Source organism: Agelaius phoeniceus, chromosome 3 (genome assembly GCF_051311805.1).
Source record: "Agelaius phoeniceus isolate bAgePho1 chromosome 3, bAgePho1.hap1, whole genome shotgun sequence".
NCBI classification, from domain to species: domain Eukaryota; kingdom Metazoa; phylum Chordata; class Aves; order Passeriformes; family Icteridae; genus Agelaius; species Agelaius phoeniceus.
In genome coordinates this window covers 62,339,804-62,367,298 of record NC_135267.1, presented here as the reverse complement: position 1 = coordinate 62,367,298, position 27,495 = coordinate 62,339,804, and the positions used below count along the sequence as shown (strand labels likewise).

At 36.1% G+C, this 27,495-nt stretch overlaps 1 protein-coding gene across 6 annotated transcripts in view; it reads right to left on the bottom strand.

Moving 5' to 3' along the window:
• The window catches only part of ZDHHC14 (zDHHC palmitoyltransferase 14), a 95,594-nt gene that overhangs the window by 28,724 nt on the left and 39,375 nt on the right, over window positions 1-27,495 (bottom strand). For 4 of the 6 annotated variants that reach the window (XM_054629934.2, XM_077175421.1, XM_054629937.2 and 1 more), the window contains 2 exons: window positions 12,197-12,369; window positions 3,096-3,254 (listed from right to left, as the gene is read on the bottom strand). In XM_054629934.2, the coding sequence (XP_054485909.1) occupies window positions 3,096-3,254; window positions 12,197-12,369 (332 nt within the window). The remainder of the gene's footprint in view (window positions 1-3,095; window positions 3,255-12,196; window positions 12,370-27,495) is intronic. The other 2 variants (XM_054629938.2, XM_054629936.2) reach the window with 1 other exon arrangement.

Below are 27,495 nucleotides of genomic sequence, written 5' to 3'. Positions count from 1 at the left end.
CATCATAGAAATCAAATTAAACAAAAGAAAAATTATTTATTAAAACCCAACAAAACAAAAGGATATTACACAGCCAATGTTCCAACTACCAAAAATAAATTTAAGAGCTGCCATTAGGTCCTTTCAGAAGCAAGTCCAACCACTGCCTTCTTTCTAGCATTACACAGTGCCATCAAAACCTCTTGTCAAGACACAGCAAAAACTACCTTGAGCTCAGAATTTATGTCTGGTTTGGTTACTTTTATCCTGAAGTCTTTATCTCTTGTTTTCAGATGCATATTATGTTTAACTCATTTGTAATTCTTGAGCAACATAATGGTACACAAAACCCTTAAGGGGCTAACTTCCAACTGACATTCACAGAGGCAGTAAAGAAAGCAAATCAGGAATACGCCCAAGGTATGTGCTTCAGGGAACACTTATTCCATCAAATTTTTTAAGGTATTACATAAATGGAACAAACGACATTTGTATGAAACTAGAGATTTTTCTAGACACTACTAGGAAAATACTGTAGAGCTAAAGGAGTCTGAATTATTACCATGGCTAGAACTCCAATTAGCTCTTTTCTTCTTTTTTTTTTTTTATTTTAAGCTATTTGTTGTTATTTTTATCTACAAATACCACATAGATATTTATAAAAAACACTGATGAAACAAAAATCAAACAAGGTCAAGTAACAGATATGCTTACTAAACAATTAGACAGAAATAAAAAGTAAGTTTTTGTATGTACTTACATATTTAAAATTCTGCCATAGATTCCTTACAGAATAAAAAAAACATTAATAGAAAACTCAGAGTGAAAGAACCTCTCTTTCACAATGCATTCATTTGCCAAGTATCATAAGACACCTTTAGGTAAAGTAGCACACTTTTTTCTGAGCAGTGCTGGTTTGAGGACAGACTCCATTCCTTTACCACAGAGTCTCTGTAACTGGTTTGTAACTGCAGCAAAATCTTTGGAAACCATGTGGCAAAAAGGAATGCATGGTCATACTAGTAGTGAGCTGCTTAAATATCATATGTTATGTTTAAATAGCATAAGTTACTTAAATATCCAAATGCATGTGCAGTAGGACTACTTGTACATAGGTTTCATTAAATCAGTAAGGAACCAACAAATAGTGGGACAAGAATATTCATTGCTATTAAAAGATTTATTCAGAAACTAAATAAAAGCATCATCATATAGACTAACTTAGAAGTGGTGGCAAACTGCATAACACACTCTGATTAAGTGTACACTCTCAGATTGTTACATTTCCACAGACATGCAAGCCATCCAATTTTCTTGACACGTATTTTTAATAGAAAATAGTTGCAGGTACTTGTAGATCTCACTTTTTTCATTCAGTACACCCAAATATTTACTTGACAAACACCTGTATCTAATCAGGAAACAAAGCTACTATACATTGAACCCTGAAAAAGTAAATTTATTCTAATTCCTATTATAAACACTGAGGAGAAAAGCCACAGCAAATTCATTCAATTACTTTAAAACAAGTAACTCCAAATTGAAAAATGTGCAAGAGGAAATTACAATGATCATACCTATCTTATGAGCAGAAAAAAAATCTCAGTTATATAAGTAATTTACTCACTCTTTTTAAATAAATATTCATAATAATTCACATCTGTTTTTTCATCACAGACATGATCAGAAGAATGTGCAAGTTGCTTCCCTGCCATCACTACTTTAATGTTTTACAGAATAGGTTTTCCAGATGTGGTATGAAAAGGACACAGATTACAGAATAACCTATTGGAAAATCCTTCATACCAGTGCACTAAAAAAACCAAACCATTATTTTAAAATAAGCTTCAGGTTGTACAGGTGGAGTCGCTCTTATTTTTTGCTCTCTTGATAAAGACAACAGCTTTTCAACTTTGATTTATCACACTAGACAACAACTGTATTTACATATTATCCAGTTTGCTGAGCAGTATCACAACACTGTAGTATTAAAGTTACACATTTGTTAAAATATTTTTCTGAAAAATGTACCAACAGTATTTCATAAACATCCCTACTTGCTCAATAAAAGCAAGCTCAATAGCTTTTCAACACTTACAAAATTTTAACACATCAGAAAAATTTATTTACTGAAGGAACCATCTACAGACACCAATCAATTCTACAGGGCCAAAAGGCTAATAAGCTTTTCAGTCTGATGTAAGTGCATTCCCTAAACCAGTATCATGGAAACATACAACTCCAATTCTTCCAATGACTGCTTTATATCTAAAAATACCACTACTGAGTGCTGCAATTACATTTCTCAGCTGGAGACATCTTTCTACATTATTTTCTTGAATGCATAAGATCCAGACTCAACAGTGTGCTAATCAACTGCACTAAACTGCAAATGTGATCTAATTAACTGGAAACCACTCAGATTTGATTGGTAGGGGCTTTTTTGTTTGCTTTTAAATCCAAGCATATCATAATCACCTTGTGTGACCTCCATAGAAAACAGTAACGAAAAGGACAAGATATTCAGAGAGAAAAAAACCAACCCCATAATTATAAAATATGCTTAGGTCCTGACAACATGTACTTACTCTCACAAGAGCATGTTTGCCCAGTAATTTCTTATGGATTCTGACATAAGTACATCTAGTCATAAATCTGCTCAAAGGTAAGAATCACCTACAGTGTGTATTTTGGTCACACAGCCCTAACCATTTGAACCATGCCTTACAGTTGAACTGGAGAGCAGCTCCTAGCCCTCAATTTAGTCTGGTGAAAAAAACAATTCTGAGACTCCCAAAAAGTTTGGAAAGGTTATCACACGTTATATGTGGCCTTATTCGAATTGAGTGTGTTCTGTCACTGGGTGTGCCCTGTCATTAGGGCAGGTTAGAAAAGTCTTCTTAGACTAGCAACATCCGTTAGGCCAAGTCTCCTTTTATGCCTCCTCTAAAATTCTTAACATTTAACAGATCTTGTAGGAAAGGAAGATGAACAGAGCAAGTCACCTCATGACTAATCTTGTCACTAACTGTTTTTTTTCTGTCTCCTATGGAAAGTATTCATTACAAGATATAAGCTACTCAGCTGAACATATGCTGTATCTTTCTTTTACTCACCTACGCAGTTATCACAAAGGCTGCAATGTGAGGCACGAGGTGGGCGGAAAATCTTGCAAGTAAAACAATATTTTAGTTTCACTGTCTGTCCATTGATGATCACTTCTTTTGTTCTGGGAGGGGGACGATATCCTCCTGAACTGCAGCCATTTGCTATATCTAAGAATGAAAATACAAGACATGAAATGTTGTACATGAGCTATGATGTATGCACAAAACTGTCCTCGACGGCAATCTATAGCAAATTTCAAATTCGTATTTACACATTTAAAATAAACAATTTTCCCCTTCTAATTCTTGAGTAATAAGCAGCAAAGAGACATTTCATTGCAAATAGCATCCAAAGCCAATCAACCTGCATCAAAGAAACCATCCAAACCCAAGTCTCAAACACTGACAATGACCTTGATCCCAGAATTCTTACAGTTTCATATCCCCAAATAGCTCTTAGATAACATATTAAAGACAACTATAACTACTCGTGTAGGACAGCAAAACTTGGAAGTTACCTTTAGAATCTTCCTAATTTTTTCAGAATTCCTGTAATAAAAAAAATCTCCCTAGAAACGCTGCAGAAATTCTACAGCCTAGAAGAGAATCTGCATATTTACTTAAGCAACAGCAGCTCTGTCATCTGAATCTGGTGAATGTTGATATCTCTTGCATGCTGTGATACAACAGAGCACATTCACAAAAGTATCTTACAGCTTTTGCTGCTTAGAAGTTTTAACACCCAACTCCCGGTGTTACTTCTAGACACCTTCAAGTTTTTTTGTTGCACAAAACGGGTTCCCAACTACCTTGTTTGAGACAAGTAGTAGTGTTTTGGGTTTTGTTTCTAAGCTTCCCTTTATTTTTAGGATATTATCAATAATTTTTATAGCATCTAAAGGGCTGATTAGGCTAATAAAGTTCAATTTTGCCCAAGTTGAGCTTTACTCTGAAACTTCAACATGTAAAAATGGTGCCTTTTTCAAGGTCTATCTGTTCTTGTGTAATCACAATCAAATCAAACCAGAGAAGTGGAAAAGAAAACCCTAAATTTATTACACTTGGAAAACAGATCAGCTAAGACAATAGGGAAGTAAAATAAACTATTTTTCCAATATATGAATGAAAATACATTTCAAAGTCACAGTCAAGTCACTTGAACAACTACGTCTTAAGTTGTTCCATTTTCATGTGGGGCTTGTTACTAAAAGATCTATGACTTTATTTGAGCCCAAATTGTTAGAAATATCACCCACAATTTCAATTTCTGCCAATTACACAGCCTACAAATGATGTATTTTCCAAAAGGGCAACAAGAAAGTTTCCCACCTAGCAAGGCATTCAAACTGGCAACAGCACAGCTGTGCTAGCAAAGGTGCAATTATACAACATGCTGATTTGGCAGCAAATCCAGCTTAAGGAGTTCTCATCTGCAAAGTGCTCACCCATAAATATGATCCATAAATATGCATCAATAAATAAAAGTCCTTGTGGGACACCACTGTAAACTTGACCATTAAAACAACCAGACTTCAGAAAACTCTAATGGAGAAGAGGATGAAATGAAGGGAGCAATAGCTGAGATGGATGGAATCTAGATTTAAAGCTCCTAAACATCCATTATGAGAATGAAGTGGTGAATACTAAAAAAGAGCAGCATAGAAGCAGCCTCCTACAGCCTAATGAGGTAAAGACATTCATTTGTGTTGGATATAAAGCAACTCCTGCAATGTGCTTGCAATGCCTAGCCAGGTCCTACAACCTGCACATGGAAGCATGGATTATTGTGTGGTTCCCATAACTAGCAGTTATACTGATTTTGACCTCAAGGCCAATACTACTTGACAAATATTTCTGATTAAGTAATGCTACCAGTGTATTTCAGCATATAAGCTGAAGAGATGTTCTTTGGAAGACACAGCACAACTGTGCTTATAGTATTTAAAGCACTAGAGAGACATGGATGTTAACTAAATCCAGAAGACAGGGAAGAATTTCTTCAAATTCACATTACACTAAGAAAGTAACGTGTAATGGTGACATTATAACCAATCAGCTTGTAATAGTCACAGTCCTTCTAGAAATCTTTGGACATTAGAAAACACAATGTTAGACCCATTTCTGACCATATTTTGGTCAAGATAAGACTTAAACTGTGAACATAAATACAGGTAATTAGCCCTTTGATTTTATTGAATAAAGCATTTAATACATGCTGGCATGGCATCTTCATTAAAAACCCAAATATTTTCATTTGATACTCACATTTAGGTGCGTAACCATAAAAAATACTGAATAAAGCCTGAATTTCATCTAGGTGTAGCTTTGTATGCTAGAAATACTGATGCATTGAATTTTCTAACATAACAGTAATATTTCAGATTTCTTTCTTTTACAAAATCTTATTATTCTTGAGTATGTACATAATAATTGAAAGAAAATTACTTAAACCAGTCAAGAGGAATTGTTTAGAGAGAATATGCTCTTTTTCCTACATAAACATTTATTTTGTAAGAGGCACATTGACTAAACCCAGTATTCCCCCTCCTTTCAAGAAGCTCATAAAGTGCACCACAATTATTTTAGATGGGCTCTGGCAGAATCTCAAAGGCAACTTCTGTCTTCTCTGGTGGAGAAGTGAGACTACTGTCCAGCCCATTTTATTTACACCAGTCTTCTAAGAGGATTTCCTTCCTAACATTTGCAGGGAAGTTCACAGAGACAGCAATTCCTAGCTCTCCAAGGCAAATTAATCTTGAAATCCAAGGGTGAAAGCTCATGCAAATGAAATAAGTGTAAACAGTCTTGCTGATTTTCCAGGGACTGAGAATTTTTCTCAAAATCCTAAATTGCATAATCAAACCTGAATGTTCCAGTCTTTCTGTTTACTAACAGCTTTTTCCTGGAAACAAGCTGCAGAGCAAGGTCAAATGTGCTTGGATTTAATACAATTTAACACAATCTAACCTAAATGTGCTAAACATGTCCTGGTCTCACTGTGAATTTTCAGATTGCAGTTTGTCTTTAATTCAACAGCTCATACTTGGAGTCTAACACAGTGAAATCTTCAATATGTGAGTTCTCTTTGAGGAACAGAAAGATGAACCTTAACAGAATCATCTTCCCCAAATAAACTGCGTTTGATCACTGCTACATTTGACTCATCCAACCTATTACTGATGTAGTAATGCAAGTTCTTTCAAAAAAAGGCTAAAATTTACCCACTAATGGGATTGCCATCCATCCTCTCTGTTCTGACACATTTTGGAACTTCTCTAGCAGGGTTAACTGTGCATGCACTAGATGGGGCTCCAGCATTTTTATTACCATAATTACAAAAACCCCATGCATGCAAATTCATGTCCTTGCAGGACCAAGAGACCTGAAATGCTCCAAGAAAGATACTCCAAGTATTTAATGGAGATACAGCACAACCTAGCAACCTCTCCTAATGGGACAACAAACTCCACTTGGATTTCTCAATTTATTATGCTACAAACAAATAAGTGGTGCTGACAAAAGACAGAAGTTGCAAGTTTGTATACATATCACTAGGACTCTCCTGCTCAATCAAGAGTTGGATTTTTGGCCAATGTTTCTAAGAACTTGAGACAAACAGCCTTTAGAAGGCAGCCCTGCATTGTCTCTATACAAGCTTCATAACCATATCATGCAATGATTGTTGACAACTTTAAAAGGACACAATTTCAATCTTCAAACAAAATTATTTGAGAAGTCAGTAAACTGAAACAATTCTAATGTTTCCTGAGAACTAAATGAAAAGGTAATGAAAAGAATCTTTATGTATAACCCATAACATCTGAAAAATAAGAGAAAAAATTCTAACCAAAAACAAAACAAAGCCAGCCAACAGTGCAAATTGCTAAGAAATGTCCTCCTATGTGTTTAACTGCTCAAATTTAAGGTACTTTTTTAACAACAGTGGGCTATAAGACAAAAGAGACATTTATTTCTTGGAGGGAAGAGAACTTAAATAAAATACTCTTGTTTCAAGACAGTAATCTCAGGGACAAACAATACTGGGAACCTGGTTTAGACTGAAATCAGCAGCTGCTAACTGCATTCTTCACATAGTTTTTCATCAGATAGCCATCAAGAGATACAGAACACATACTGCTCCCAACTTTAAGGACTTGCTGCCTTAGATTTTTCTGCAATAATGTATTATTTTCTTAAAAGTAGAGTTTCATGATCTTCTTGAAGCCTAAAACTTCATGTGAATGGTATGCTCATTCCCAGAAAGAAATATAATATTTAGTGATTTGCTGAGGGAAAGAAGCACAGACACGAAGAGCTTTCTAAGAGTTACCTGACACACAAAGTAATTTCACTATATTTATTTTAAGCATGTTGTTTAAGGGTGCAGTATCAGGTACAACTATAAGACTAGGAAGCTGGTATCCCACTTTTGTAAAGAAAGCAAAACATGCTAACTACAAACAGTACGTATTTGTTCAGGCCATGGCCAGTTCTATGAAATGTCTGTGGTGTGGCATGGATTTAATTTTATAAGGCTATAATGAAATCCAATTGTGCATTTCAAAACAAAAGAAAGATAGGCAAGGAATTCTGAAGGAGTCTCAAATGTAGTCTTGAGCATCAGCATAAATTAGCCAATTTGCAGAGATAGTGTGCCACTGTAGCTCATACATTGAATTCAGGGTTTGGAAAACACAAAGGCAAGCAAGCAGAAGCTGTCCTGAGAACTGGCCTGAACTAATCAAACAGATTAAATGAGGAAGATACATATAACTTATGACAGCCTGAAGAAAAATTCAAAGCATTTTAAGGCTGGAAGGATAAATTACCATGACCATCTTTTCAATTATCTGCATCACCTATCCAATGCAAACAAGATTGATATTGTGAAAGAATTGTTAAACTTGTATACATCAACTGGACAAATGCTTTCCTGCTTACAAAACCCATTCTCCTAGATTGGGTTATCCTTCTAAGCCTTCATATTCAGAAGTTCACAATTTTTCCACTTGAAGTGACTTAACACTGACTTAACTCCAAGAAAGACATGTAACTGCTAAGAGGCTACAAAATAAGGCTGCTCTTAGTATTTTTGTTTCCACAGAAGAAAAACCCCCTCTCAATATAATATTTTGTGTGATTGCAGAAGCCATGCTTATATGTATCATGAGAATAATGCAATTACAGCTAGGGTACCCTGGAAAAACTTCTTTTCAATTTTAATGGAAGTTATAATTGAAGTAGAAATACTACACATCAGTACATTTAATGTTGCATTTAAAGAAAAAAAAATCCTGCTGCATTTCAGTGAAATTATAGCACTTTTATAGCAAATAAAGTTACCCTCAGTGATTTTTACATTATATAAGCCTCATACATCTAGTTGCTGTTGTTCTATTATGTTATATGAAAACCCCAGCAAACTGGAGTGTTTTAAGACTTTTGCTTCTCCTCTCTCTTAGGCCAAATGCACATATGTAATAAATATTCTTACAGGACCTGTTTTTCAAACTTCTCTGTTTAGCTGCCTTCCTCTTGAGTTTTTACATATGTTGTAGAAAACCAGACAGTGAACTGAGCCCTCATCACCACCAGGTATCTCAGAATGTCACTTCTTCTGGCTCATGTAACCACTCCTCTTCTAACATGCCCCAAAAAGGATTCCTCCTTTTTGTCATAGCACAGTGCTAACCCAATCTGTTTGGAAATAACACTCAAGTCTCTTCTTCCTGCACTATTCACCATTTAGACCCCTTTCCATTAGTATTTGGTTTCCACTTGTATTCTTGCATTTTGTGGTTTTTCCCTAACGTTGCTCAAGCTATTTAAAATACATTTAAAAAAAATCAAACCCAGTGATTGCAGATTTCTCCATCTCAGCACCAACTTCAGAGTTAAGCATATTCCTCATGAGCCCACAATCAGTCTCTGAAAGGTCCTATTTGAGCACTTAGCATTTGCTGCTAGAGTGTCTTTTTAAAAAGGTACTTGCTGACTTTGTGGCAATTTCATCTAGAACTTATTTCCAAAACTGATACAGAAAGAATCCTATGCAGGACACCATCAAGAGCTTAATTAGAGTGAAAAATTAAGCAGATCTTCTGCTTTCCCACCAAGACAGTTACTCTTTCAATGAAGGATATCCGATTGCTTACACTCAATTTTCTCTTGAAATTCTTTGTTGCTTGTTTTGAGACTTAAATAGCCACAAGCCCCAACCCTCTGACAGTCACAATTCTTATAATTTGATCATGTACTATGTCTTCCCAGACAGAATAGTTTCTGATGACAGAATTGACAGATTTCTATTAAAGCAGAAGACTAGATAAACCAATAAAGATACAGGATAGTGGATTAACAGACTCTTAAACGACAACTACTTTCTTCTCTTTCTATCAGCTATCAAGAAGCATGCAAGTTATCTTCTGAGATCAAAGCAGTGTTGAATCCTACAGATTGTCCTCTGCTATTTCTCATTTCCCAATTACACAGCATGCCTTCAGCTTTTCTTTCTTCCTGTGACCTCTAACAGAACCTGTCCTGCTGTCTTCTACTGCTCCTTGCTGATTGCAAGTGACTTGATTTTCCTTTTGCCTTTCCCAATATGCTTGTGCCATCCTTTTATACTGACCTTTAGGAACTCTCTCCACTTCTGGCACTAGTATCTTTTTGACTACAATCAAATGCAGTCAAAATGGCCTCTTATTACACTTCCCAACTTTTCTCTGTATGAGGACAGCTTGATGATTTACATTAAATATAGTATTTTTGCATAACAGAAGTTCCTTTTGCTTTTTGGACAATTTTTTTTTCAGTTCTTTTCACTTTCTGTTTATCTATGAACATAGCAAATTCTCAAGAAATAACTGCTTTCCAGTCCTGCACACAGGGGGTGGAAATAGCAGCATCACAGCTCTGTTAGTTCCCCATTCTTCACCTGAAGAAGGCTGATAGCCTAGGTAGAAATATTTTGTGCTCTTAATATGACCACCCTATTCCCAGAAAGTCATCTGAAAGGACAAAGTACTGTCAAGCTTCTTTAGAAGGTCTTATTTTGAAAACCATTCTTCCTAATCAGCTCATCCTATTCTATGCTTTCTAAAGTAAAAAAATGAAGTTTTATACATTTCAAGAGAACTTCAAAATAGCATTCTTAAATCACAATTCCTTGTCTTGGGACACAACTGTTTCTCAGTGCATCTGTAATAAATTCTGGTAGGTTGCTTCTCAAAGAGACCAGTAGGGCAGGGTAAGACTCAAGTATCTAAGAATGATTTCAATAAAGTAAAAGCTACAGATAGGACAAGTTATATTAACACATTTTTGCAAAGAAACTATTTGGTAAAGGCATTATTTTAGGTGAGTTATCTGAAGAACTTCCTTGTCTAAAATAAATTACTGTTAACTTTAGAAGACACCTCAAGTTGTGAGGCACAGCAAGTTACAAGGTAATCCAGTCTGCATGAAAATTTTGGAAAATCTAGTCTTCTTTTCAGCTGCAGGAGCCATTCAGCTTTTCTTGCTGCACAGACACCATTCCACTAGGATACACCTTCTACAGGCACATAAAAAACCCCATACTGTAACAGTACAAAAATGTTTCTGTCCACTTCCATTGTTGAATCCAGAACCACAATTTTAGGGCAGAATGATTTCTTATAGCTACCTAGCTTGTTCCTCTATTACACTTGCCATAAGCCCTCATGCTTGGGGACTCCACATTTGCTGCCACTGTAATTCCTCACTTCAATATTCCACTGGCCTTTCTTGGAAGAGTACTGCCTTTGCTACTGCTGAAGAAAAGACATGGCTTTGATCAGCTCAGCAGCTTCAACCTGTGCACAAGTATGCAATACCATTTAAAAATAATTCTAATTTTTAAACACAAGTTCTGAACTTGCTGCACACAGGAACATTTTGACTGTCCCCTCTAGTATATTCAATTTGTATTTTTAGTTTGGTATTTTGTCAGAACTCTGACAGATGCCAACATAAAATTATTCTTGTGAGCTGCTTATTTGAAATAATTTATTTCCTGACATAGATCAATGCTTCTGTGAACACAGGATAAATAAGCAATTCCTTGAACAGGAACCTGTACCTGTGTTTTGCACTAAAGGTGGTACCTTATTCTAAGTAAAGAATTCCTTGAAGGAGATCAATAAAAGTAAACCATAACACTGGTTACAAAAAGGTGCTAAATGAATGCTTCATTATATTTTTCCATATTTTTATGCACTTCTGAAATTCAGATAAATAGCAAATGTTTTAATACTTCTATCATAAAAAGCCTAGAATTGCACTCATGGTATTAAACATCAAGGAGGCTGCAAGTATTTCTCTTGTGCTTGCACAGACCTGTTACCTGTCTTTTCAATTACACGAGTGAGCATTCCTCTGAAACTGCTTCAAAAAAATGGAACTTCCACTGACTATCATATCAAAGCAGATATAGTAGCATTTACTAAGGTTGAGTAGCTTACTAAGCTCACAAACCACTATTTATGAAGCAGTTCTGCAAACTCATCCTGTGTTCTCTTATCTCTTTAGCTTTTCAGCATATTTGTACCTGTAGAAGTCCCACTTACAGAATTTAGTTAACGATGCTCTTGCTAAGCGAGAATGGTTAAAATCCAGCTCTATACTTTAATTATGCTGGCTTTACTAAAAAAAAAGTAACATTTTTACTGTATGTTAACACAGAGACTTTTCTGACTCTTTTGCAGTATAAATAACCTAATTAAATTCAGTTAAAATTCTGAAAATATATTGTTTTAAAAACGCACAATTGTAGATCTTTAGCAATATCAGCTTTCTTGTCAAAAACACTTAAAAAATATTCTCTTATGTACCACAGAGAGATTTCTACCAGACTTGCTGAGAAGTATTTACAGTAACAACTATCACTGTAAAAGGCCAGGGTTTTGTTTACTTTCTTGGTGAAGAACTGATCAATCATCTTTCCACAGGAATCACTGCAACGTCAGCAGACATTACAGTTGCAGAACAATCACTGTGGCAAGGGAGGAGTAACTCCTGCCAGGAGCAGAGCAGCACACTGCCTTCACACAGCACATGCACCCTCGGGAGGAAAGGAAGAGACAACAGACCTTCGGTGTTACCTATTTGTCTCTCTAGATCTGCTGCCTCATCTGGTGTTGCGCGGGGGAGGACACCAGGGTCACTGAAACTAGTGCGCAGCAGGGTCCCCATCACGAAAAAGAAAAGGATCCCACCAATTGCAGGAATAGCAGGGGTAATCTTCTCTGACAAATATGGGCAACTGGAAAAAGAAAAAGAGTCAACAATCAGCAACACATAATGCAACTTGCTCTCAAAAACTCTTTACCTCTATAAGTGCATATGAAGAATTCACTTTCTTCTCTTGATGCATTACTTGCCATGGAATGTTTATTGAAGCTGAAATTTCTGTTTATGTGTTCTGCAATTTTTCGTAACATATTCAATATAACAAAGACACAAGTAGCATAATAATGACCTCACTATATGCAATACTCATTTACATAAGAAGATAAAATATTTTTATCTCAGCATAATAAGCTTATATATTTCTTCACCTGCTGCCCAATTACATAAAAGTAAATTGGGCAGAGAGAGAAAAGGGGAAATAACCAGAAGAAGCCCATAACATAAAGAAATAAGCCATACTGAAATACATAATTAAGTCTATAAAATGGATTTATCATCCACCAGAAAGATGGTGCTTAAGTACATGCAACGCATTCCTCTAACAGTCTTGGTGTATATCAATATTTTAACATGTCTACTGATTTTCCTTCTTAACCCATTTCTGGTAAGTTAGTGAATTTTTTTACTCATTTACAAAGTAAGAAGAATGCAAATGACAGTTCAACACACCTGGGAGCAAACAATCCAGGGGCTTGTCTATGGCAACATCAACAGCCCATGACCAGGGCAAAAATGGCTCTATGTTTACCAGATTTACAATATACATGCAGGGTTTAAGACTGGACTACAGTTTAAGCAAATTTTCCTCTGTGCTTCACATATGATTAAATCAAAATGGACAGAAAGGCTGGAATCTAACCAATACACAAATATAAGTATCTCTTTACAGCTCTGCAAAAAGAAGGGATATGAACACTTGGACACTACAGAAGCACTGCAGCACCATCTTAGAAAACACACAGGCTGAAGACTCTCTTCATAGCTCTTATATTAAGTAGGTGTGGGTAGAATACAAAGATGGCTTCATGTACTTCTCGATGTCTGCATAAGAAGTCATAAAATGAGCCTAAATACAGAAATCAAAAATCAACAAGTTCTAGACCTTAGGGCTTCATCTAAAGTTTCTTCATCAAGTTTAATTAACATTAGATTCCCTATTTCTGCTGACTGCCTGAAATGATGATTCAGACGTGCAAGCTTTTGCACTGCAAGTCGGTTAACCTCAGTGGAATGTTAATTCTAAGCAAGTGATGACAATGTCAGCTCCACTGTCCATCACTTCTGCAACAGGATGGGGAGAGAGTGGAGACACTTTTCATACCAGCTGCCATGTACAAAGCATTTATCTCCCTGCATAACCCTATGAAAAATACTTGGCTGCTTCACCAAACCTAGAGGGTTTCATGGATGCAGTGAGTCCACATGCATGACATGGTGTACACCATAACAAGTGGAAATCATCTCTCCCTACATTAATGCAATACTACAGGTGCAACAAGTCACAAAAGAATAAAAAGATACCTGGTTATTAAAAAATGACGAGGCCCAAGAAATACTGGGGTTTCACATAACAAATAGACCACTGAAATGCTAGGAAACATCCTTCAAATGTATGCTTTTAGGAAAATCTTCAAAGGCCCAGACTTATTAAATCAGTGCTAGCTAAAGGAAGCAGCAGCAAAATGTAAGCCTTGGTAGCTATAAGCCTTGCTCCTCTCATGTCAGGAAAAGCCAGTCAGAACAAACAGCCAAAGAGAAGCTTTCACACTGCATGAATGTCCTACTGCTCAATTTATTTCTCAATAAATTTCTCAATTTATTTATTTCTTTTTCCACAAAAGACTACTGAAATCAAAACCACTGTAATGTGCTCAGAGAAGAGTACAAATAGGCTGCAAGAACATATTTTTAAAAGGATTAGAGGGAATGTGTACATTAATGAACTCTAAATATAGCACAGTTCTCTCACGGTTCTATTGCATTATTCATTACATGTACTCAAGAAATTGCAACTGTGCTGAAGTCTGTTGACCAAACAAGAGCTCTATGTGTGTGAAAGGTAACATGAGACTCTCAGGGCAGCACAGAACTATTTCGACACTTGCCAACACAAAACCAGCAATGGCATTACATACACAAATTCTCACTGATGCTCACAGGATAGAAACAAAGGGCCATGACTCTAACATGTTTCCTTTTAACAGTAATTTCACATGAAATTGGTAGAAAGAAAAAATTGATGTGCTAAAACACTAAGAAAGCCCAACATTGCTGAAAAGCAATGTTTGCAGTACAGTAAAAATGCATGGAAAAATCTGTCTCTGCCTTGCTGAACCAAGTCCACCTGCAGTGAAAAAATCTCCACTCTCAAAGCCCTGTACAATCTTCACAACAAGCATGAGGTAATCTGCTTGGCCTAAAGTTGCTTTTAAAGTTTAACAACATATATTTTACCACCTTTGACTTGAAATTAATTCAGCAATAATGCAGAAAAGACTGAAGATGGCATCTAATAACCAAGTCACGTTCCACCAATTAAAAAATTATTTCAAGCTGAGAAACCAGTTTCTTACAGCAGCTTCTTACAGAGATTCAGACATTAAGTCTGGGCAGGACCATTTAATACAGTCTGATTTATATATAATATATATATATAAATAATCATATAATATTACATGAGCTCGCAGAGAGCTCTATGACATCTCTCCTTTAAAAACATCCAATTAATTTTTGAAATACTTGTGAGATAAATCTAAAAAAACCAAACCAAACAAAAACCAGCAGATACCATTAGACCTTTTTTCTTTATATTTGTTTAAAAAAGGGGAAAATCTTACTTCTCCTGAGTTATTAAAAAAATCTATTAAATGTGCCTTCAAATTAAAAACATGGATCTTAGCTCAAAAGTGTGAAAAAGTCTGTAGAAATACACTTGCATATTTATGTATTTTATATTTGCATGCTTATATAACAAATGTATTTGTACTGCTACATTAAGTCAATATTATTTTAAACACTTCTAGTGTTACTACTTTTAGAATTGTTAAATACTGAACACAGAAAAAGATTATCCCTCATGTTTGCTCAGATTCCTTAATTAATTTAATTGAGGATGCATCCCTTCAGGCAGCAGCTTTCCTTGGATATTACAAGAAGTATCTTTTTTGGAGGGTATTTTCAGTGATTTTTTAAAGCAAACACTAGTGAGTATTTCCTGACAGCAAATTTGAGAATTTTCCCTGCAGAGGGAATCCCTGTGCAGAGACCTGCCCACTGCCAGTAACACTTTGATAAACAGCAGAGCTCCAGGACAGATGTCTGTCCTACTGCAGAGCAAGCAGTGACAAACATTTTCCAAGTGGCACTTGGTGATGACTAGATGTGAACTGACATCGTCAGTGTACATCTTACACAGGGTAAAACAGTTGTTTTAAATCAGCATCTGTAAGGACAGCAAGTACTGACTAGGCCTATCCCAGAAAAGACATTTTTAGAAATTATTACTAGACCACTGACCCCATTAGAAACTGCTACTCTGAAAACAGCTTTTTCAGACAAGAATGTTTGGATCCACATACAGCAAACTGTAACATAACTTGAAGTTTTGAATTAATTGAGAACTTTGATACTTTTAGCCTTGCTTTTTGCTTGGCTTCTCAGCTGCTTTTTTGAAGCATCATGTGAAAGTCTGCATGAGTGTAGGAGGGAAATAAAATCTGGTGGAAGACTAGTCTGTCACAGCTCGATAAAAATAAAAACACCCTGGCACAGAAGAGATAATTATCAAGCATCACCCCTGTGAACAAAGGATGCAGGGGAAGTACAAAAGCAACTCTTACCACCCAGCAGCCCTCCTAACTGTATGACCATACTCCCTGTGGCTAATGAGACCAGCAGAAAAAGACTTCTGGAAACTGTGCTGAGGATCACAGTCAGAGTCCTACAACTTTCAAGCATTGTCATTAGAAAAGGGGAGGAAAGAAAAGAAGTCTCCTGAAGGCCTTTCCTGGAAAGATGTTGACGTTCCTGAAAGGTTCACTGACAGCTATTCACTGATGGGGAGACTCAGTAAATGACAAATCTATCCAGTACAGGTATCTGGAGAGGGGTTGAGCCTGCATTTAAAAAAGAAACCCAACAAACCAGGGTTTTATACATTGAAGATTTAAATTAATATTTGTTCAGTTGGCATGTGGAAAACAATAAAAATACAAATTTAAAGCAAAGATTAAATAGCTATTGCACTTAATTACACTAATTAAAAAAGCCCTACAAGCTTGGCTTGCAAGACTGCTAAGAGGATACTTTATGTCAAGCCGTTCATCAATATAAAACTCTTTGTAGCAGATATAAAATTTATGTACTCTAGGAAAAAATATAAATATAGTTATGTAACATAAAGAAAGAAAATTATTGTTGCTTTTCCTACATCATCAACTTTGTTTCTGTTTCTGCACATACTGCCTGTTTCATACATCAGTGGCTACTGGCATGCAGGTGATGTCCAACAGAAGAGAGAAGGCTGGCACTGGGCACCCTGGGTTCAGCTCCACATGTTACAAGTTAACATCTGAATGAGACTGGGCTGCTTTCTTTAAACTAGCCCAAGGGGTTTGTTGTTTCTCCTTCCACTCTCATTTATGGCTCTTCTCAGCTCACCCTTCCTTTCAGCTCCACTGCATCATTGCTCCAAGCCACTGTCCCAAACTTCTGCCCTTATGCCAACACAAATCTTTGCCAGGCTCTTTTGTGAGCAAAGTTAGTTTACTAAAATGTGTGAAAATGACACCATTTTGTTGGTTTCTCTTTCTGTCTCTCTGAAAAACCAAACATGCAAAAGGATATTAGCACAAAGCAAGGGAAAAAGAAGCACACACAAAACTACAGGAAACAAAACTAGGAAAAAATATAAATATAGTTGAGATATGTAACATAAAGAAAGAAAATTATTGTTGCTTTTCCTACATCATCAAGTTTGTTTCTGTTTCTGGGAGAGGGAAATTTGGACAGTGGGGGGGAGAAGACCTCAGTTTCAGCAGCTGTCAGTAAGGTTTTCATTCAGACCACAGCTTCCTGTGAAACCATGTTCTAACCTTGATATCTTCCAATTTAGAGATGGCAACAGAATACCCATATATAGACAGATTAAAGGCAAAGCAAGACTCTGGGCTAGAACAAAAACAGTTTCTAACTTATTTTTCTAATGATAAATTGCCAGTGCAGCCAAGGACATGCACGAAGAGCAACACAGGCAGAGGAAGACGTAAAGATGGGCAAAACCTTGGAAGCTGCTATCTGATAATTTATAAAGATAAACAGGACAAAGAGAATGATCAGAGTGAAATACTTTCACTGTTGTGGGGTTTGGAGGCTTCCTTCTTTTAACTTGTTTTTTTCAGAAGCATGCTGCTGGCACACAAAAAATGTGGTATAACTTGAGTACGGATTAGTCCAAGTAATGTAAATTCCTAACAAGATTAGCTAAGGAAGTTTTGCATTATTTTCCTACATCTACTTCATTCTTTTGTACAGCTTTTGAAATCCCTATTGAATTGTTTTAGGGATATTAAGCAACACACGGACCAATTTCAATAGGATTTGAAATTTACTTTTAAAAAATTAATTTATTTCATTATTATTTGTTTTGAGAATTCTTTTTAAATCATACACTCCCTCATTTTACAGTGGTAAAGCAGTTTCAAAAACTTACTTGATAAAATACAAGACAAAAATCACTCTTCTGACAATTTGCTTCATTTTAAATTCAGAAAATCTGGAGTGTTGCAAGCATGTGAAGACTACGGAAAACAGAATAGTTGTCAAACAAAAGGCAGAATGACAACAGGAACAGGAGCAATAGCAGCAATTGCAAGAATACTACCTCCTCATCATCTTAATAATCTCAGATATGTCTTAATCAGAAAGACATTTATTGAATGGATTCAGATGAGAACCATTGTTAGTTTATTATCTATTTTACAGTATTAGATGCATCTTATTTTTTCAATACTTGCTATATTTCTTGGGGCTGACTCCTTTTAAAATTACTTCTAATTGAAAATAATTTTTAAGTGGAAACACATATAAACTAGTAGTGACTCTAGCGTGTAATGAAGTATCCTAGCCTCTACCAGCACATAGAAATGACTACTTAACACAAAGAGGATTAATATGATGAAATCCCACAGATTACTGAACCAGCATGATCCTTAAACCTAACAAGGTAAGTGCTTTATAGGTCCTCTCCAACCTATGACAAAATAAAATTAGCTTAACATTGCCCTGAACAGCAAAAGCTCAACAACTGGTCTTCAAAGTTTCATGCAGAAACTGGATGCAGTTTGGTCTTTAAAGCTGCTCAAACCCATGAACAATTACTATGAATGAGAGACTTCAGAAACCTCTCTCCTCTGGCTCAAACCTGCAAGCATTCAATGGAAATCATTACAGCACTGACTCCATTAAATTGTAATGCATTACCATTGAAATAAGACTTACACTGGTTGAATTTGCATGTAGGAGTTCAGATGAAGCAAAGCAAGTACTGTTGATTAGGACATTGTAGAAAATAACCACAAACTCTCTCCTACAAGTAAAGATCTCAAGGGTTTAATGCAGCAGATATACAACAATCAAAGTAACAGCCTTGCATGACCTCCCAACTTTTATTGCTATGTGAATTAACTCTAACGATCTGCTGTCAAACTTCAAAGCTGGAATAAATAAAATGCATAATGCAAAATGAACCTGTCTGCAAAACAGATGTGATTACTGAAGCTCCTACAAGGGCAATTATATATTACTTTTTTCTAGAGATAAGGAACATCTTTGTTTTACAAAACACTATTTTAAAAACTACGATTCCATCACCTGTTGGCCAGAAATTTCCAAGGTAGTAAGAAAATGGGGAATATCTACCAAACTGGTGGATACACCAAATGCCTGACTTATGAAAAGTCAATGCAAGTATAACATATCCTTAAAAGCCAAACTTAGAAAAGGCATAGCTTCCAAACATGCAGCAAATTGAAGTCTTGCTTTATTGCTCTTTCCGTTCCCTGACTAATTACTTACTTGAAAAACTAAAAATATGTTTGCACTTAAATTTTCCAGTTTTGCATACAGTGCAAGGTTTGGTTTTCACAGTGTAAGACCACCAATCAATGAATTCCACTAAATACAGAAACTTGCATTTTCTTTCAAACAGCCCATATAGAACACCTTCTTTCCTGTCATGCTTCATATTGCTTCCTTACTACTTCTTATTATTTCCTGTTATGTGATTTTATAACTAAACCATCAGGTTAATCCCAAGCACTAATGAACTGAAATGAAAACTGGGACAAAACAAGCGGAAATGCCTTACGCCACAACTAAGTCCCTCAAGGAGCGTGAGCTTCGAGATGATTTTTCACAGCATCCTCTGGAAACTGAAGCACACACAAATAAGCTGCTGCCAGTTATTAGACTCTGAGCTTTCAATGAGCCATAGCTTGTTTTCACCCTCCCCAATCTATAAGGTCTAAAGGCTAGATGTAAAGCCTAGCTGTTGCTAAAGGGCAAAGGCCTGTCAATGCAATCCCCACCTCTGGCCACATTCCACTGTCACTTAGCCTGTACAGCACAAATGAGCAGGCTAATGCTGACCTAAAACATAAGAATTGTTTTTCATCTGTTCCCTTTTCTGAAAGGAACCAAAACCACCAAATTGAAAAAAACCAAGACCACCAAACTCAAGAACTCCCAAAAACATTCATCTTCTGTTTGATCAATTTCCTAAACAATTTAATTCACTGTGCAATTAATGAGTGCCAGAGAACAGGTAGGAACATTCAGAAGGCAGGATGAAGTTCAACTGTGATTTCTAGATCCATTCAGCTGCTTTGTGGAAATCCCACCCATAATCATAATCTTAGGAATAGTGGATCCAGTGTCATTGCCATGATTTAACCTGGCAGATGCCTAAACACCACACAGCTGCTCATTTATCCTGGATTATTATTTTTTTACTCTTCTTTCCTCTGCAGTTCTCTGTATTACAAGTCTTTTGTATAGAACACACAAACGAACTTTCATCTAAAATACAGGAAAAAATATTTACATCTTAACTTCTCAGGGAAAGCCACTATAATAAAAGCCTTTGAATATTCATTGAAAAGCAGACACAGCACTTCCTAGGGATCCTTTACTTATAAAAATGGAGAAGTGATAATGCTACCCACCCTACATATCAAAAGTATATATCACATTGTTATAAATAGAGCAACTGGGAATATAAAGCGAGGAGGAGGAGGATAAAACCAAGACAGCTTAACCTCCTCTTCCCCAAAAGAAGCAGAGCTGAGCAATGCAGCAACTTGATCATAAAAAGACTCAAGAGGCTTGTTTGTAGTAACTTCACTGCCACAGGTCTCCACAAGTGCTGGAGGAGTTTTACCTGAAATGGCATCCCTTGCTTTCTCCTGCTGCCTCCTCACAGTCTCATGAGAATCTCTTGTCCCACACTGAGCACTCATTGGAGAGGCAGACTGGCATACTGCAGGCTACTTCAGACTAAAAAGAAAACCCAACAACTAATTTGCACTCATGATTCCAAAGCAGTGCCAGATCTCCATATCTAAAAATGGGTCAGTTTAAATATATCAACTTGCAAAAACCAGCTTGAGGCAAATCATTTATTTCATAGAAAAAATAAAGCACACAGTGCTTCATCTACACAGAGAGCATACCCACTACAAATATTTGGATTAGCAATATAATTGAAACAACTAGGAATAGCCTTTTACTGTTTTGCTTTAGAACTGAGACTTGGGTGCAAGTCATGGAAGACCATGAAAAGTTTAAGAAATAGACTACAATGAAAGATTGCTTCTGAATCACCAGAGTTTAGCAATGTCATAGCATTTAATTACCTTCAGGGATGTGTGCAGAGAAGACTGCAGTGTTTGAGTAATGCAACACTTTTGTCTGAGTATGTCCTTTTTTTGGAAGACATTTAAATGCTCTTTCTAGACTTCTATGTTAAATACTTATCAAACCTAGATAGGCATGTTCAAATTGAAAATCAGTGGCTTTATCATATCATACTTTTCTCTGTACTTCCATAAACACATCACCGAGGGGCACTTTCCTCTTGGGAAAGGCCATTGACTGAAATTATTAATTTCATATTCTCTTCCTGAACATTTCTATAATTCACCAAAAGTTATTTTTACCATACATCAATGCTGTATCAAATTAGGTGATTAATAATTAATAATTCTGTATTAAATAAAGGTGATTAAATCACCCATTTAAATAAGAAAAAACATATTCCAGCATATTTTCTCTTAAGTCAGTGACAACAAAAATACAGATAACAGAAAAGTACAATGAAGTTATCACAGAAATGTTACTTCAAAAATTAAAAATTAAGGTTGAAAATCATCCCTGCGAATGGCTTAAAGTTCAGGTTATCACAGAAGATTCTGTAGCAAATGCAACAACAAAAAAATTGAAATTGCCACATTTAAAATAATTATGCTCTTCACACAAATGTCACTTAAGAACTACAGTTACTTTACAGTTACATGACGTACAGTAACCAAATATTTTGACTGCTAATGCATAAACCAGATCTGAATGTAAAATGAATAAAATTCATTTTATTGGTTTTTAAATGCCCAGTTTTTACAGTTTGTTAAAAATATTTTATTCAAAATTCCTACTCAGTTTTAATTTTTTCTCATATGCAAATTTTCTTTACTACTGTTTCATTGAGATTTTCAAGCCTTCCCAACTAATATGCAATTTTATCCAGTAATTACCACAACCCCTAATTTCAATGTAAACCAAAATAGGATTTCAGGAGGGGAGATTAACAAACAGAGGGTGTTACAGCTATACCTCTTTGAAAGTGTAATTTATTTCTTCAGTTTAAGATCTATTTTTGTCAGACTGCCAAAACTCCTAAAAATTGTCACAAGAAGGTGAAGCAAAGAAAAGGTCTTTGTTACATCCACTGTGACTATAAATTTCAAATTCTTTTCTTCTTCTAACATTTCAATTATGCAACTTGCTAGCACCTGCATATGACACGATCCCCACTGAAGGATTACTTTTTTTGCTGTATTTACACAGACATCAGCAGACAGCTTTGCAAGTGGAATGATGTGAACTCTCTCCCAAAGGCAAACCAGCCATGAAAATCAGGGAAAAGCTCAGTTACTTCATTGGTCCCAGAATATACTCTGAAATTGCAACACAAGATTTATTCTCCATCTTTCCACTGTCAAACATGTTCTGCTGTCCACCTTCCAGTTTCAGATGCTGACATAAAAACCATTCCCACAGTCATTCTCAACCATGCAAATACCACACCAAGTCTTGCTCTTTGGCACTTTTACATAAACAGGAAACCAGCGGGGCACAAAGCTAAATAGAAATGGAAATCTTTTGAATACCTAAAACAATTGCACAGAAGCTAAAATAAAAAAAGATTGCAATTGGCTGTACAAAATGACATCACATTACAGCCTACATCACTGCAGTGCACCATCTCTAAATGTATATCAGCAATGTGCAACCTATTTCACTGAGTCCTCCAAGCATTGATATCATGAGCTCCACCTTTTGCCCTGGTGTTTTCTGTCTTTAACAAGTTTTGCTGCTTTGGCCAGTCCCTCAGACTCCCTCCTGCCTGAGAAGCTGCCCAGGCCCTTTTGTCAAATCTGAATGCACACCTTCTTCATGCTACAGCACCAGAGGGGAGCTGCAGATTTTACAACACCCCACCATGGTCCCAACTTATGTGAGGATATTCACTGAATTTAAAGAGAAGCTGCTACCCTGGCTTAATCAGTGCCTTCATACACAGCAACACAAACAGACCATAATCAGGAGGAAGATCCAAAGTTTGCTAACCTCCTACAGCTTCTTCTAACCTGTCCTCTGATTACATCTCTTCTCCATGGCAAAGCTTGCCTTTCATGTTGGCAGAACATACTACAGCCAAAAACATGAGCTACATGGAACTAAGAAGCATGCTGCTTATGTCACTTCAAATAGCTACACTAAATGAAAGGATAAATGCCCAATGTGTTGCTCCTCCTTCCTTTCTGTGTCCCTTACATGATAACAAAGTTGAGGAGTTTTCAGGCTTGTGCTCAATTTTTGAATAGTTTTTCTATGAAAAGGTGCAACATAATGGAGATTTATAGCATTTTCTGTCTGCAAGTGTTCAGAAAGGAGCAACCTTGGTGCATCTTACTCCTAGTTCTAAAAATTACACTAAAGCTCACAGTGAATAAATGACAGAGCAAAGTGTACATCCAACACTGCAGCAGAGTAAGCAATTTTTATTTACAAATAAAGGACAGACCAGGAGCACAAGCTCGTGTTTCTTCACAGGTATACAAACCCCCTTTTTCCTACACCATTTCCATTCTTTTCTCATATTTGACAGTTTGTCAGATACATTTTTATTCTGTCCATGAAGTCAAAGCTTACAAATCTACAGAAGATTCTAATGAGATTTTGCTGAATGGATGAAACAAGAAGCAAAGACTACACATCTTATAAAAACAAGACATTATCCTAAACCACACTCTAATCCAGAGAGAAACTTCTATTTCAAATTTATGTTAATTAAAATGCTAAACATTACATTTTTTTCCTAAACTGCAATACAACATGAATAACCTTGATGTCCCAAATACATACTAACAACCTTGCTTAAAACATGCAGAATACTAGGGCTGGAGGGATATAGAAGCAAACATGCAGGAGCTATGAGTGCAATTATCCTATTCAGAAAAGCTACAAACCTTAAAAGAGCAAGCAGCATGGCAAATACCAAGTTGCCAGTACAGCTGTATTCATTCTCCCAAAAGATTTTTAATGCAACTACTCTTGAATTAAAATTCATAGCCACAAATTCATATGAGCCTATTACTGGTGTCTGAATCCTCACCAACACTGAGAAATACCAAGAGCTCTCTGCAATTTTTCAGTCTGTCAGAATGGTAAAGAGCCATTAAAATGTAACAGTCAACATCTGCCAACCCAGAACCAGTGCCAGGCTTGTGTTTCAGGTTCATGTACTACTCCAAGGGTATGATCATCTCACTGTGAGCATCCTCAGGACAGCACAAATCTCCCTCTTTGAACATGAACACATTCTGCTGCTTCTCAACAGCAGTGAAAATTATTCATAACATCTTCAGCTGTATTTTGTTCTGTAATCTAAAAAAAAAGTAACACTTGTTCTGAAAGTCTGTCCTACCCTAGGGTAAGTTCCAGGAAAAGGACAGGATTTAGGAACATAATTAACACTGACTGTAACAGAACCTAGTGCCAATATGAATCCAGTCTTTGAGAGAGTTTTATTCATTTGTACTTTATTAACCCCCTCTCTCTTGTTCATGGAAACATACATACAATTGACAAAAGTAATTGAAAAATCTGTAGGCACACTACCATTGAAAAAAACCTCTCAAGGTATTTCTCATATGGTACTGAAGAACTAAATTAAATATTAAGTTTCTATTCCAAGGTAATCAGCAAAAGTAAGCAAAGGGCAAACAAAGGCCCTGGTAGCATTACTGGCCAGAAGCAGTCTATTAGAATCAAACTGGTACAGGGAAGTGTCTAGATGACAAAATAAGTACTGAAAATATTTTTGAAATATATGGTGCAAACCCCCCAGTTGTTAATATGCTACATTACAACCCTACAGTGCAATCATCTCTATTTTGTATATGACATTATAATATTCATACTAAAATTAGCTAAAAATACATAAGCATTTCAAAACAACAAAGAAGCATTTCTTATTTTTTTTAACTACTCTGCAGTCAGATGCTTGTAGCTTAGCCAACCCTCTGCAGCTGCCTCGACACCATGCCAATATCTTCACTTCCTCAGCCTTCCTATCCTTAGGAAACAATCTCTGGAGACCTAATGAGTATTGCAAAACAATACTGTATCCTCCAACTGCTGCTAAATGAAAAACCCATCTTTGCTTCTTTTGTTTCTTTTGAAGGACACTGAACGTATGCATAGGACTTCATTTTTGGTTGATGAAATAATATTTTATTTTCTTTCAAAAAGGAGACAGATCAACCTAAGAGAGGCCCATTACAAGAGAGGTCAGAAACAGTTCAGTGGATGGGGCAGGAGACCAGGAATCAGTTAAGCTGGCTTCCTGGATCAGCCAGCATTCTGTTGCGTGACCTTGTGCAAAGGCAATTCACCACACTCTGATCCCTCTCCTTTTTTGGAGCATACACCTACCCAGGACACATTCAAGACAAAATTATGTGCCAAATCCTGTATAGCTATAAAAATTCCCCATGTTATTTATTTTTATTGGGGGATTTTTTGCTGCCAGTGAACCTTGATGATGGTCTTTGACACTACTGTACAAAAATACTGCCTAAGCAGCAAGCAAATCAGCTGCAATCTCTAGGTAATACTGCAATACAAATAATTACTAACAGGAAACACTGCTTGGCTTACACAATACAACAGAGGAAGAAAAAGGAGGAGGACTTAAAATAGAAACTCCATATGTTACTAAGCTGATTATTAGCTGGCTCATTAAAAAAATACTATGGTTACAAAAAAATTAAGAAAATGTATCAATCCAAAAATGTTCCAGCTTCTCCTAAAAAGACAAGGCGTTTGTCCTTTATATGTTTTAATCTTGCTTTATAAAATTATACAATTCAGATTCAAACAAAAACTTTACTGGTTTTCAAATCTATTTAATAGGAACCTGATGCTGACAGACACATTAGGAAGTTTCTTTCCAAGTACAGGCAGCACATCTTTGTCAATATTTTAGACAATAACTCTAAGGAAATTACTTCAAAGTTCTGGGGGGATAAAAAGTTTCTAGAGATATGTGAATTGTCTTTTTTTCTTTTATATAGAGTGAATGATATTGAGGAAAAAGCATGTTCCAAGAAAGTAATTTCATTCAAAAAAGCCCTAGACTTTCTGAATTTCAGGATCTGAGCCTTGAAGCAATCAGATATTATCTATTTGCTACTGTGAGGACTAACAGTAGTTCATACAGACCACAGTAATTTCCTCCATCACCAACATGCTGAGAGTAACTTTTTGTTGAGAGTCCAAATGAAGCTCCTCTTCCCCTCAGCCAGATTAGTCATTTCCACTCCTGCCTTGTGCTGACACAATGTTCCAGGGAGTAAGTGCAAGAGTGAGAAGTGAAATGGTTGATTGTTTATTTTTAAAATCGCTGGTTTTCATTGTTTAGAGTTGTCTGTGACTTACTGTTGATGTTAATAAAGAGATGATCACCAACTTTCAAAGATGTGAAATAATATTCAGTTAAACTGTAAACACAGCTACAAGAGAGAAAAGCTTTGAAATATTTTCAGGGGAAAGTCAGACACCTCCATTTAATGTGAGGCACAGCATAGGATTGACTCCAGCACATTAAGTACTATCTAGTAATATTGAACTTTAAAGGAAAGCAACAGACATTCAGAGATAATATGAAGAGGTGCTATTAAGCAATACTTGCAGCCCATTATAAATAAGATGACTGATCAAAGAAATAAGCCAAACCACATAAAAATCCCTAGCCTTTTCAACATTTTGCTCTTGAACTCCACAGAATTTCACAGACAAAACTTTTTTGAAACAGAAATTCCAATTCCACTCAGCCTCTTCAGAACACTTATCTAAGTTAAAATAAGTTGTCATCTGCAGAGATATGAACTATATTTACAAAGCAAATTCTATCATTACCATCATAGCAACAAAGGAAATTTGACTTTGCTCCTTTCTCTTGTTGTTGATTTTGTTATACAGCAGCTCTCTGAATCCTAGATAATGAGAAAAATGTTGGTATTATATGAGAGTTACTGCTACTTGATATAAGATTTGTTTAATTTGCAACTTCCTCTTGTGTCAGGCAAAAATATTAGCTGTATGATTTTATTTAGTAGAACTGGAATCTTCTTGAGATAGAACAGTTAAATTGTTAGTGTTGATACATATTTTCCAGACTACAACATATAATTAGTGATAATACTTCAATAACTGTATGATTTCTAGGTTTAAGTATATTATAAAATAATCCAATGATTCCATGGGTAAAAAACCTCCGACACTGTCAAACTTCCTTTATTTTTCACTTTCTTTCTTTAAATCCTGAATACAGACATTAGGCATTTTGCACCTTCTGCTT